The sequence below is a fragment of the Mus caroli genome, chromosome 9 (assembly GCF_900094665.2).
Source record: "Mus caroli chromosome 9, CAROLI_EIJ_v1.1, whole genome shotgun sequence".
Taxonomy (NCBI): Eukaryota; Metazoa; Chordata; class Mammalia; order Rodentia; family Muridae; genus Mus; species Mus caroli.
Window position 1 is genome coordinate 47,349,521 of NC_034578.1, and position 13,035 is coordinate 47,362,555.

Below are 13,035 nucleotides of genomic sequence, written 5' to 3' on the forward strand. Positions count from 1 at the left end.
AAAGGGGAAGCAGAAAAGGAACTGTGGAGAAAAACAGATGGAGCGCTAAGAGGATTGGGGCTATCTAGATGACACCATTGTGTATCACCTTCCGCTACACCACCATGCAGAGATGTGAGACAAAAGTCACCTCCTCTCTGAGTGACTCAGAACATGTGGCCAGCTGACCTTTCTGGCAAAGCAAACCAGGGCAAGGAAATACAATGTGCTTAAATTAGTAATAACAATCACAGTTTATCTAATATGAACCACAAGTGTTGGCATCTTCTTTTTAGTCCTAACAGGAGCTTTTACTATGAGGGATAATGTCATTTCCCACACCCAGAGCTATGGTGAGCACCAAGAGGAAACTTAAAAAAATAAAAAGTGTAGCAGTCAGAGATGTGGCTTAATCAGTAGAACGCTTGCCTGACACATACCACGTTCTGGGTTCAATGTTCTAAATACATTTTATAAACCAGGTGTGGCAGCATCATACCTGCAGTGTCTATACACAAGAAGGAGAATCAGGAGTTCAAGGACAGCCTCGGTTACGTTTGAATCCAGCTTAGGATGAGATCCTGTTTCGAAATACACAAACTGTATACAGTAGCCACTGAGCAAGAAGAAGCCAGAGCAAAGAACTGACCTGTCTTGCTCCTAAGTCCCAGAGCTGGGATGCAGATCCAGGACTGTCTGACCTGCTACTGGATCTACTTGCTTTGCTTTGGGAGGAGTTTCAGAAGACAGAAATGGCCCAGTATTGAGGAATTTACTCATGTAGGCTCTTCTAGGGAAAAATAAATAAATAAACCAGACACACTAAAATAGCCTCATGTTGAAATTAATAAAATGTCAACAAGGCCCCCTGTAAGTGCAGGCAAGCTGGGTCACATGAGCTACCTCATCTGAGTAGAGAAAAACCCTAAGTGTAATTTGGTCCTTGGATTAAGACCCTGTGGCTCAGGCCTCAGTGTCTCATACCTAGTCAAACCCCTGTCCTTCCCAACCCCCACCTTCAATAACCTGGAGGGATCAGCATTTCTGAGGTCAGGAGCAGGCCTTTGGTTTTACTTAGCAATATTACTCCCTTGTATCCCTGGAACATTTCCTAGGGGACCTCCAAACTCTTTCAGGGGTACCCACCTTTGAGGAGAAATTAAGCTCTTCACAATTAGAATCCATCCCCCTATAGCAAAACCAGCGCCAGAGGGTGGTTAGGCTCATAGCTACCTTTCACTGTAGACTATTTGGAGAATTAAAACAAAACAAAAACCCATAAAGATGAATACTGAAATCATCTGTAGCCCAGGTGGGCTTTAAGCTTCCCTGTAGCTGAAGTGGACACTGAGCTCACGATCCTGCATCACTCACCTGGAGTCACAGACCTGTGGCACCCTGGGTACCCAGTCAGGATCTCTGTACTTTGTTTTACAGAAGCGGGCGCATGCTGTCCACACTCTGTGGCTTCCCTTGCTCACACACCTCCTTGGTTTCACTTGGCTCACGCTAACTACTTCCTCATACCCTTTCCCCCTAGTGACGGTCCCCGTGAACGATTCAGTCAGTGCTGTGATCCTGAAAGCAGTGAAGGAGGACGACAGCCCAGTGGGCACCTGGAGTGGAACATATGAGAAGTGCAACGACAGCAGTGTCTACTATAACTTGACATCCCAAAGCCAATTGGTCTTCCAGACAAACTGGACAGTTCCTGCTTCTGAGGATGTGACTAAAGTCAACCTGCAGTAAGGACTGCTCTCCTGTCACTTGGGGCTTTGGAAAGTTTATAACAGGTTTCTACAGTTCGCCTTAACCTTAGGTTGAACCTAGACTGGGTGTGAGTGGAAAACCCCACAGTAGCCCTTCTTGATACACACACACACACACACACACACACACACACACACACACACATACACACACCCCGATGCTCTAAGTAATCAGGAAGACTGAACACTTTCTTTCAAGTTGTCTGTATTCAAACTGGAGAATCCATTTTTAAAATAACCTCTTTTGTTAGCATACAAAACGATAGGCTTCCTTATGACATTTTCACCATGTTCACCAGTGCTTTTCTCCTATCCGTCCCTATTGCCTTTTCTTGTTCCCTGTTCCTTCCGTGATCTATCTTCCTGTAAGTAACCCCTCTTCTGACATCACATACACACACACTATATAATATATTAAATATAGTTAATTAAGCATGTTGTTAATAATAATTAATCATATAATAATTAAACATATTAATTAATAATTGCATCAATAGACTGAATATTTAAATATAGTAAAACTTATATAACTGGAATAAATAATTAAATATTTAGGTGTATATAACGTTAGTGGATAATCATTTGTTAAACATACACTCATTTGGGAAACTGGTAGCTAAGAGACAACTGAGCAATAGCACTAGTTTACTCCTGTCATAAAAAAAAAAAATGGATGCCCTGAGGTTCTAAGAAAAGGTCCCCTCGAGGCTAGCATTATACTTTCACAACAGATGTCTCCCACTCTGAGGACTAGCCGGGCTTCAAAGTGATGAATGAAAGCAGAATCCAAAGGGAGCAACTGTTGCCAACCCTACCGTGGCAACAGTTGTAACCACGTGTGCTCGAGCAGGTACAGTCTGCAGTGACACAGCAATGACAATCTACATCATCGTTACATAGTGAAATCCCACTGTCCACTCGCTCCACATCCTCACAGGCACACTCACCACAATCCACTAGACTCTCTTCTTGCTCATGATGTGTATACTCATGGCCTTGATCTACAAGACTGATTCAAGGGGAGGGAACACAAGGAACACCACCATGGAGGGCACTATGCTAAGCAGGGCACAAAACGACCATCAAAGGTGCCCATGGGATTTACAGTGGTGAGGCTGAGGAACCCATCCCCCACACACCTGAGTACTGAGGTGAGGGGCTTGCCTTGCTTTCCCTGATACATAGATTCAGAAACAGCTCTGTCACACCCTCTGGCTTTCCTCTACTTCATCAGACACATCACGACTCCAACTGACTCCTTAACTAATTATCTGAATCATCATCAAAATCTGACTCTGAAGACACTAAAAATGCCATGAGCGTGAAGCCATTGACTGTGGGATTCACTGCTGTCTGCTCACACTAAGCTTGGCGACTGACACACAGACTGTGTCCTTTCATTAGTGGCTTGCTGGCTGTGTATACAAGTGGCTAGTATTGCAACGGACTCGTTGGTTTAATAACCACAGGACAAGCTCTGAGGATAATTTAATGGGGTTGGGCGATGGCAGAGGTGGTTAGCGTTAAAAGCTGGAGGGCTTCAGTCAAGTCAATACGAACCAGATCAATAGGTAAAGATCTGCTTCCTGTGTCATAGACGAAGTAAGCTCGAAAGCGATGGACAGGATGGGGTGATCCAGAAAGGCAGAGGTGTGGCTTGTGAGCTCCAGAGACAAGGCTCTCACCATGTCTCTTACTGATTTGTTCTCCAGGGTCCTCATCGTCGTCAATCGAACAGCCTCAGTATCATCTGTGAAAGTGGAACAAGGTGAGTTCTGTTGCAGGAGCTCCATACATTTGGCGTTAAACTCAGGCAGTCTGGAAAGCTGCCTTAGGCATCAGTTGAGTCTCCCACTGTCCGGGAACCTATGTGAGATCTCCCCCAACCTTTTGTTTTATGTTATGTGGAAAACAAAAAACCCTCTCTAAGATTTGTGCAAGTTTTTCAGCAATCCCCATGGTCACCTCTGGCTCCAAACCCCTGCTTCGACAGGGACTCTTTCTGTTCAGTACCAGATAGGCATCCGTATGAAAAGGCACTGTTATTCTCCACTTCCACACGACCTGAAACCACGCTCACACAAGGCCTTCACGTGGTCAACTTTAACCAAACAGTTTTTAAGGGAATTATGCAGGGGCTGGGAGAAGACGGAGGCCACAAGCTGGACAAAAAGAGTTGGTATCACAGAAATATCATCAGTTCTTGTTAGATTGTTGTTTTCTTTTTTTTTTCTTTTTTTAAAGATTTATTTATTTTTATTTTTTAAAAGATTTATTTATTTATTTTATGTATATGGGTACAACGCAGCTGAACAGATGGTTGTGAGCCTTCGTGTGATTGTTGGGAATTGAATTTTTAGGACCTCTGTTTGCTCTCTCTGGTCAACTCCCCCACCCATCTCTCCAGTCGGCCCCACTCACTCTGGTCTACTCTGCTCGCTCAGTCCCTGCTCACTCTGGCCCAAAGATTTATTTATTATTATACATAAGTACACGGTAGCTGTCTTCAGACGAAGCCAGAAGATGGCGTCAGACCTCATTACGGGTGGTTGTGAGCCACCATGTGGTTGCTGGGATTTGAACTCAGGATCTTGGGGAAAGCAGTCAGTGCTCTTATCCGCTGAGCGATCTCGCCAGTCCTTGGAAGGGGTAGCTTGACCTAGCACCTTGGCACAAGATAAAAAAGTACATTATCCTTAAGCTGTATCGTGACTCCTTAATGAGTTTTCTCCCTTTCCCTGCCCCTCCCCCTCTACCCCCCCCTTTCTGTGTGTGTGCATGTGTGTGCACACGTGCGCGCGCTCGTGTCTGCATGCACCCGTGTGTGTACATGTGCATGTGTGTTCACAGATCTGCATCTGTCCGTGTTTGTGAAGGACAGTGGGCAGCCTCACCTTGTTTGATGAGACAGGGTGTCTCCCTGGCCTGGGACTCACCCAATAGGATGGTTGGTTAGTGATTTCAGGGATCTTCCTTCTTGACCTTCCTGGTGCTGTGATTACAGAAGCAGGTAACTCTACACCTAGAATCTTCATGCCGGATTGGGGAGGTCAAACTCAGATCCTCATGCTTGTGTGAAAGAACTTTACTGACTAAGCCCTCTCCACCCCACTGCCTCAGCTACTGTCTGTCCTTGGCAGCAGGAGTTTCCGCCAGCTTTCCCCAGGGCACAGACCCCAGGCCTGCATTTTCCCTGGGCTGCTTACCCTTCTCTCTATTCCCTTTTTACTTATTTCCGGGTAAGACACGGAAAGCATTCGAAACTGGAATTCAGAAAGGGTGGTTCCCTGGCCTAAGAACACTGAGAAAGTCCGCAGCAGAGTGAGATCTTCAATTCCTCATCTTACCCGTTTGTCTGCTTTTCTTAGACTTACATTAAAACTAAAGAGATCATTTTGTTTTGTTTTTTGGTTTTTCAAGACAGGGTTTCTCTGTGTAGCCCTGGCTGTCCTGGAACTTACTTTGTAGACCAGGCCGGCCTTGAACTCAGAAATCCTCCTGTCTCTGCCTCCTGAGTGCTGGTAAAGAGATCATTTTAAGGCAGTTTTTTTTTTTATTGTAGGATTCAGCCAAGGGCGCATGTGTGAAGCCTTAGATTCAAATCTTCAGCATTGCGGAGGGGTGGGGGTAGGGATGGACCCAAACAAGAACCATTAGTCTCTCTCAGTGTCCAAATCCCAAGCCTTCCTCACGAGCCACAGAGCGCTAAAAGACACACAGCATCCTGCTGGTTGTCCTGTAAGTCATTTACTACAAAGTGCACAGATGGAAAAATTATTTCCAAAAGCACATTTTAAAGCACGTATGCCTAGTCAAACTATTATATATGACAGTGTTTACTGTTGGTGGTCTCAAGGACATTTTTTGAGAAAAACACTTGCAGATAGAGAGGAAAATGTGTATTTCTAATCAAGACCCCTTAGCTCTATCCTAATAAAATAGAGTTTAAAAATCAGGGGAAGCCAGGCGTGGTGGCGCACACCTTTAATCCCAGCACTCAGGAGGCAGAGGCAGGCGGATTTCTGAGTTCGAGGCCAGCCTGGTCTACAGAGTGAGTAAAGGCCAAGAGTGGTGGCCTACCTACGTTCCCAGCAGTTAGAGGCTAGGCCAGAAGGTCACAATGTTAAGACCAACATGAGCTACTTAGAGAAAGACTCTGTCTCAAACAAAACAAAAGAAGGAAAGGAAAGGGGGAATGTGGCTGTGCCCCGCTCTCTGCTGCATAGAATGCCCAAGAGACACTTGTCCTGGAGAAAGGCTAGAGAGAGAAAACATGGTCTTGACCAGGAGGGCTTCCTCCAGGAGGCAGAAGGATGCCTGGGGCTGTGGCATTCTCCTTCTTCCTCTTATAACCAAGATTTATAGAGGAAGGAAATATGTGTGCATGTGCATCTGTGTGCGTGTGCGTGTGCGTGTGTGTACACATGGGAAGGAAAACGGAGGACATCCTATGCCTTCATCTATGGCTCTCCTTCTTGTGACTAAAAATACAAGCTCTCATTGAACCTAGAGCTTCCCCCCCCCCCTTTTTTTTTCAGTTACACTGTTGGCCAACAAGCCCCAGCTATTGCCCTGTCTCTGTCCTTACTCCACCCCCCCAAAGTGCCCTTCTACCCAGAGCTGGGGTTGTGGGCCCCACTCCCAGCTAAGAGTGAGACACCCTTGAAGTGTCTGTGCTCCAAGCTCCAGGCTTTCTGGCATCAGACAAGTCCCTAAAAGCGAAGGCCTGGCTCTCTTTGCTTCTCTGCGATCATTGCTGAGTACCAGCATGTAGCCAGAACCTATGTGGGAAACAGCCTGTGGCTTGCAGGCCAGAGAAAAAAAGTCAAGGATTCAGACAGGGCACCTGCCACTACCTAAGGCAGAGGTCACCATTCTTGCTTCTGCATGATACTGACTTCTCCCACATCGTTGATTGAGCAAGTAAATTATAAAAAGTGTACAATCTTGGGTCATATTTGCATTCCAGGTAAGAGTATCAAGATATTTGAGGGCAGACTACTCAACTAACAGATTCATATGTTTTTTTTTTTTAATTCTTTGGTGGATCTTTTCTTCTTCTCAACAGACTCTGTAGGGGCTGGAGAGATGGCTCAGCTCAGCAGTTGAGAACATAGAGTTGCTCTCCCAGAGGACCCAGGTTCAATACTCAGCACTCAAGTGGTCCTCACAACGATCTAATTCCACCTCTAGGGAATCTGATACACTCTCCCAGCCTCTGAGGGCACTGCATGTGTGTGATGCACAAACAGACATGCCGGGAAACACTTAAAATGCATTTTAAAAACAAATAAAATGAAGGGGAAAAGATCGGGGAGACCTTAAGGACGGAGGCTTAGTGACTTTTATTGCTTAACAAGCGGAACCTTTTAGTCGACTCAGTTCCCTTCCCTGTGTGGCACTGGAGAAGTGGTGACTGATGTTTGCTCGTGATCTCTGGCTTTACTGTCTTAAAAAGATTTTTCACACGTGTACATATGTGTACATATGCGACTCGTGTGTGAAGGTCAGAGGTCAACCTTTTGAGGTCAGTTCTCGTCTTCCACCTTTACATGAGATTGAACTCAATGACAAATGCCTTTACCAGCTGAGCCATCTTGCCCGCCTTTAGCCTCTTTCTCTAGGGCCCACCCACCTCCAAACAGAGGCCTGATAAAATTGTTTCCTTGATTTTTGTTTCTCCCCCAGTACAATCCTCAGCCTCGACCCCTATTCCTGAGAGTTCTGAGACCAGCCAGACTATAAACACGACTCCAACCGTGAACACAGCCAAGACTACAGCCAAGGACACAGCCAATACCACAACCGTGACTACAGCCAATACCACAGCCATGACCACAGCCATGACCACAGCCATGACCACAGCCAAGACCACAGCCAAAAGCCTGGCCATCCGCACTCTCGGCAGCCCCCTGGCAGGCGCCCTCCATATCCTGCTTGTTTTTCTCATTAGTAAACTCCTCTTCTAAAGGAAACTGGGGAAGCAGATCTCCAACCTCCAGGTCATCCTCCCGAGCTCATTTCAGGCCAGTGCTTAAACATACTCGAAATGAAGGGTTTATCTCCTCAGTCCGCAGCTCCACCACCTTGGACCACAGACCTGCAACACTAGTGCACTTGAGGGATACAAATGCTTGCCTAGATCTTTCAGGGCACAAATTCTGCTTCTTGTAAATACTTAGTCCATCCATCCTGCTTGTAACCTGAAGTTCTGACTCTCAGTCTAACCTGTTGACAGTCAATCTGAACTTGTGCTTCTTGCCAAAGTATTCCCATGAGCCTCCTGGGCTTGGGGGTGGGGAGGGGATGATCCTTCTTTACTTTCAAACTGATTTCAGATTTCTGGCCAAACCTACTCAGGTTACAAAGGACTTATATGACTGTAGGAAAAAGAGAAATGAGTGGTCGTCCTGTGGCTACTAGCAGATTCCCACTGTGCCCAGACCAGTCGGTAGGTTTTGAAGGAAGTATATGAAAACTGCGCCTCAGAAGCCAATGACAGGACACATGACTTTTTTTTTTCTAAGTCAAATAAACAATATATTGAACAAGAATACCGAAATGTGCTAAATTGAAAGATAACCCTTAATGAGTGATAAAATACAAAGTGTTACCTAACTTTGTTTTTAGAACTATGAATAAAAGTGTGTGTGTGTGTGTGTGTGTGTTCAAGGACAGATACAAGGTTAATTTATCTCAGTTTTGTTTTGTCCAGTCAAAGCTGGTCATTTCTTCCTCGATGATAATTTCTACCAGGAAATGGGCCAAAAAAGAAAATGCTTGTAATATTTATAGTACAACGTGAAACCAAAAAAAAAAAAGTTATTTCCAACAATAAGCCTGTAATAAGAAATAAAAGTTTTCCTTTAATAGTTCCTTTTCTATACCGTCCAGGACCCAGGGGTGAGCACCACCCAGCTCAATCATTAATCAAGAAAATGTCCCTCCGCTTACGTTCTTTCTCCCCAGATTACCCTGGCCTGTGTCACGATGACAAAAGTCTGACCAGCGCACAGTGCGCATAAGGTCCCGCATAACATTAGTCTCTTCTATGTGCTGAGTCTGTTAGCTGTTGCCTCGTGGGCAAGTCTCACCAAAATGTGCTATCCTGAACCTGGTTATTCTGTCCACTTTTAAAGATGAGAAGTCTGAGGGGTCAGAGAACTTCTGAAACCACCCCTAAGCACAGAGCTAATACCTGGGCACGCAGTCCTCCCTTTGCCCCGGCTCTCTGGAGGCTGGGGAAAGGACTAATGGGAAGTTGGGGCACAGTCTGGTCTTCGAGGAAGTTTGAGGGATACCTAGCAAGACCCTGTGAGGAGGGAGGGAGGCAGGAAAGGAGAGAGAGGCCGTGTTGATGGGGAGAGGCAGGGCAGGAACACAGTCCTGCTGCAGATGCTTGGTTTCCACATGTACACCAGGGTTTGAGTTGCCCCCCCTCCCCCGCCCTGTAGCTGGCTGAAATGGGAGTCACCCCTGCTTCCCGGAGTGTGGAATGATGACAGCATTGTTCATGGCAGAAGCAGTAACTACAGAGTCAACTGTAGCCCTGATCACTCGGCCTCTCGGCGTGTGTCTTTGAATTTCTGGTAGTTTGTTGTTTTCTGAATGGAGACAATCTTGCCTTTCATAAACTTTGGTCATTTTCAATCCACATTTCTTTGCTCTTTCAGCTTCCTTCTATGTCTCCTTCTGGAACTCCAACTATAAATATGTCAGTGCATTTGCATCCCAGAGACCTTTTTTTTTTCTTTTCTTTTTTTCCTGCTCCTCAAACTTGATCATTTCAACTGACCTCTCTTCAAGCTCACCAATCATCCTGCCTCCTCAAGTCTGCAGGTGAACCTCAATATATTAATTTTACCTGTTACACTTTCCAGCTTCAAAAGTTCTATTTGGCGTCTTTCTATAATCTCTCTCTCTCCCCACCTCTATTCTGTGTTCAGAAACAATTTCCTGGCTTCTGGTCTTTGTTGCTGTTTCAGTCCCCACTTTGAACATAGTTAAGATGTTGACATCAAGTCTTTGCCTCTTAGGCCCAGCAGCTGGCCTTCCTTGGAAACAATGTCTGCTTCGGTTTTTTTCCCTTTGTAAATTTCTGTTGAAAACTGGGTGTTCTGACTATTACAGTATCTTGACTCTGGAAACCTGATTCTCTCAGTTGTACAACTGCTGGTGTTGACTGCTGCCACTGAATATAACTGCAGACTGCATTCTTTGTGTGGCCACGGAGTTTTCTTTACTGATTTCTCAGCAGTTAACCAGTGACCTTAAAGATTCTGTTAAATGCCCAATTTAGCATTTTTGCCCGATTGCTGGTTTTTGTGTTTGTTTGTTTGTTTGTTTGTTTGCTTGCTTGCTTGCTTGTTTCTTCTTTGCTGTTGTTGTTGGTAATAGATTGCAGAATTTTTAAAGTTTTGGCTGGTGTTGCCATCTTTATGGCTGGTGTGGTGGAGAGACCACTACTTGAAACCTCTTGTTCCTTGGTTTCTCTTCTCTCACCAAGTGCTTACTGGTAACCCTGCCCTGCCCCTGAACAAGTATAGACTGTACATGAGTCATCTCATTCAAGCCTCACACCAAGCCAGGGGTGGAGATGCACCTCCAGGTTCCCAGCACTCCAAAGGCTAAAACGAGGGGATTGCCATGAACTTGAGGCCAGAGTAGGCTACATGAAACACCCTGGGCTACAGTGCAATACCTTGTCTCAAAACCAACCAAAGGGGAGAGAGAGACAGAGACAGAGACAGAGACAGAGACAGAGACAGAGACAGAGACAGAGACAGAACATTGCTTAGTCAACAAGAAAACAGTGAAGCTGGCTTTTAAAGGCTGTTCTACCTCACTTCTGAGCCTGCCCCTTAATCAAGACACCTTGGGATTCCTGAATAGCTCTTAAATTATCAGGGATTCTCCTGCCTAGGAAAAAAAAAAAAAAAAAAAGCTCACCAGGTCACATGATGAGCAGGTGTCCTTTGCTGACACACAAGCTGTATTCTCTGGCACTCTTTCTCCCAGGCCCCACTGCTTGGTACCATCTCCAAAATAAACACTGGTGAATCCCGGCCCAGCAAGCCAGGAGCAGTTTCATATTTACCTTTCGTGGCTCAGCCTGTCTTCCTGCCAGGTTCAACGTGAACGTTGTGACAAACCCTGACTTTGTCTCAGGGTGCAGTCGTGGCAAAAGAACTCTCAAAACATTTTTAGACGCAAAGAAATCTGGGTAGCAGAATTCAGCCAGGCAGCTGACCAAGGAAATGGGATTAGGAAATCTGAGTCAACAGACCTGACCTTCTGATAAGTGGGAAGGTGACCGTAGACAAACTTCTGTGCTGTCTTCTGCCTTATTTCCCTATCTGTTAAACAATGCTCAGCCCTAGTGTCTCAGCTCTCTTCCAGGTCTCAACCTGGGGTTCTCTGCATTACCCAATCCTGATTTTTTTCAAATACATAAATATTTTATTTTTCTCAATTTTTATTTTATTTTACATCTATAAGAAGTGTTTGTCTATACAAATGTATGTGCACCATATGCATGTCTGGTACCTACAGAGGTTAGAAAAATGTCAGATCCCTTGGAGCTGAAATCATGAATGGTTGTGAACCACAATGTGGATGATCAGGGCAGGACATTGGATCCTCCGCAAGAACCACAGATGCTCTTAACTACTGAGAGCTGTCTCTCTGTTAAGGCCTAGGTAACTGTTAGCTGCAGAGCTGGTCATTTTGTGCTGTTACTAGGAAACTTTCTCATCCCAAGTGGATTGTATAATCTGTTATGTTCTGTACTTTGGTGTTCTTGGAAACCAGTCACAACAGATGTCAGGTAGAACTGCTTTGTATAGTTTGCCACAATAAGCTTGGATCCAAACCAACTGCCAGACAGTACTTCCTGTACCTCTGTATGAGCTTTTGTGGTTCTTGCTGCCCATAGGATGGATCCCAAATGGACCCCAACACAAGAGAGACACCTGCACCAATATAAGAGGTCATTTGAAATAAGGGTCTCATTTTGAGTAGGGGTTGAATAAAGTTCCCAAGACCTCCCTAGGAACTGACATCCTATTTGGCAGAGACATGTACGTGAGTAACTGACATCCTGGTTGGCAGATTAAGACATAAATGTTAGGCAAGGCAAATCTGCCACAGTTGAATACCCCAACCAATGAGAACAGGATAAATGTATCACAAAGCCGTGTTCCTAAGGATGTCCTCTATCCCTAAATCCTGACTGGTGGGATAACTTAGCACAAATGTCTGTAAACTTTAGTCTTAAAAGCCCTAGAGCATCTTGACTCAAGGGCAAAGTTCAGCTCCCAAGTCTGACTACACCCCCGATTGATCAGTCTTGGGGTATGCTTTCAATAAACCAGCCCTGTTTGACTGAGATTGGTGTCTGAGTGGTTTGTGCAGTGATTCCCAGACCCAAACACCTAGTTTTTTGTCCAGACCCTCAGACCTAGTTTTAAAATGCAGTCAGGGAAGATAAATAGGTGTTTCCTTATGGCACATGTGTCTGACTAGCAAGGGCTACCGGGAGCACTCCTACTGGGAGCACTCCTGCCAGGAGCACTCTGTTAGACTGTAAAGCAGAGCCCAGGCTCAGAGTGAAGCAGTATTCCACAAGAGACATCACCCGTGGACCCAGGAGGCAGAACTGAAGCAGCCCAGGATCTACCTAGGTAACTGCCACGCTTGGTTGTTCTAGGAAATGGTTCATTAGCAGTAAAGCTCAGCAGGCGGCAGAGTATGGGAAAGCGGTAAAGTGGTCTGTACCTGGGCAGCTTCAGGAACACGGTCCTGGTTTCTTATTTGCACTCACTCTTCTCGTTCGTTGGATGTTGACAGCTTGCAAATGCATAAGCGTAGCGGTGAGGAAGCCCATGGGCAGCACCTTGGCCACGGGAAGAAGAGAAGACAGTTGCCATTCGCTGTTCAACCTTGTTTTCCCACATGAGAGCTTTGCGTATAGCTTTGTGCTTTATAAAATCAATAATTTCAGTCATTAGGAACAAAATCATCTACCCACCTAAAGGGTTTGATCCTCCTGTCTGAGAAAGAAAGAAAAAAGACCAATGCCTTCCAAACCCAATTACTTCCAAGATCTTCATAAGATCTTGGAAGCCCCAAACCAGGTCAACAGACCAATTATTATGCCAATAATTAAAAGCAGGTAGAAAATCTAGAATTGTGGACTTTTTTTTTTTGAGACAGGGTTTCTCTGTATAGCCCTGGCTGTCCTGGAACTCACTTTGTAGACCAGGCTGGCCTCGAACTCAGAAATCCA

The 13,035-nt window shown here is 45.3% G+C and overlaps 1 protein-coding gene across 1 annotated transcript in view; it reads left to right on the top strand.

Annotated features, from left to right (window-relative positions):
* The window catches only part of Plet1 (placenta expressed transcript 1), an 11,472-nt gene extending 3,170 nt beyond the window's left edge, over positions 1 to 8,302 (top strand). The window contains exons 2-4 of the mRNA XM_021173162.1: positions 1,520 to 1,724; positions 3,461 to 3,516; positions 7,437 to 8,302. Coding sequence (XP_021028821.1) covers positions 1,520 to 1,724; positions 3,461 to 3,516; positions 7,437 to 7,717 — 542 coding nt within the window. The 3' untranslated portion in view covers positions 7,718 to 8,302. The remainder of the gene's footprint in view (positions 1 to 1,519; positions 1,725 to 3,460; positions 3,517 to 7,436) is intronic.
* Positions 8,303 to 13,035: the final 4,733 nt, after the last annotated feature.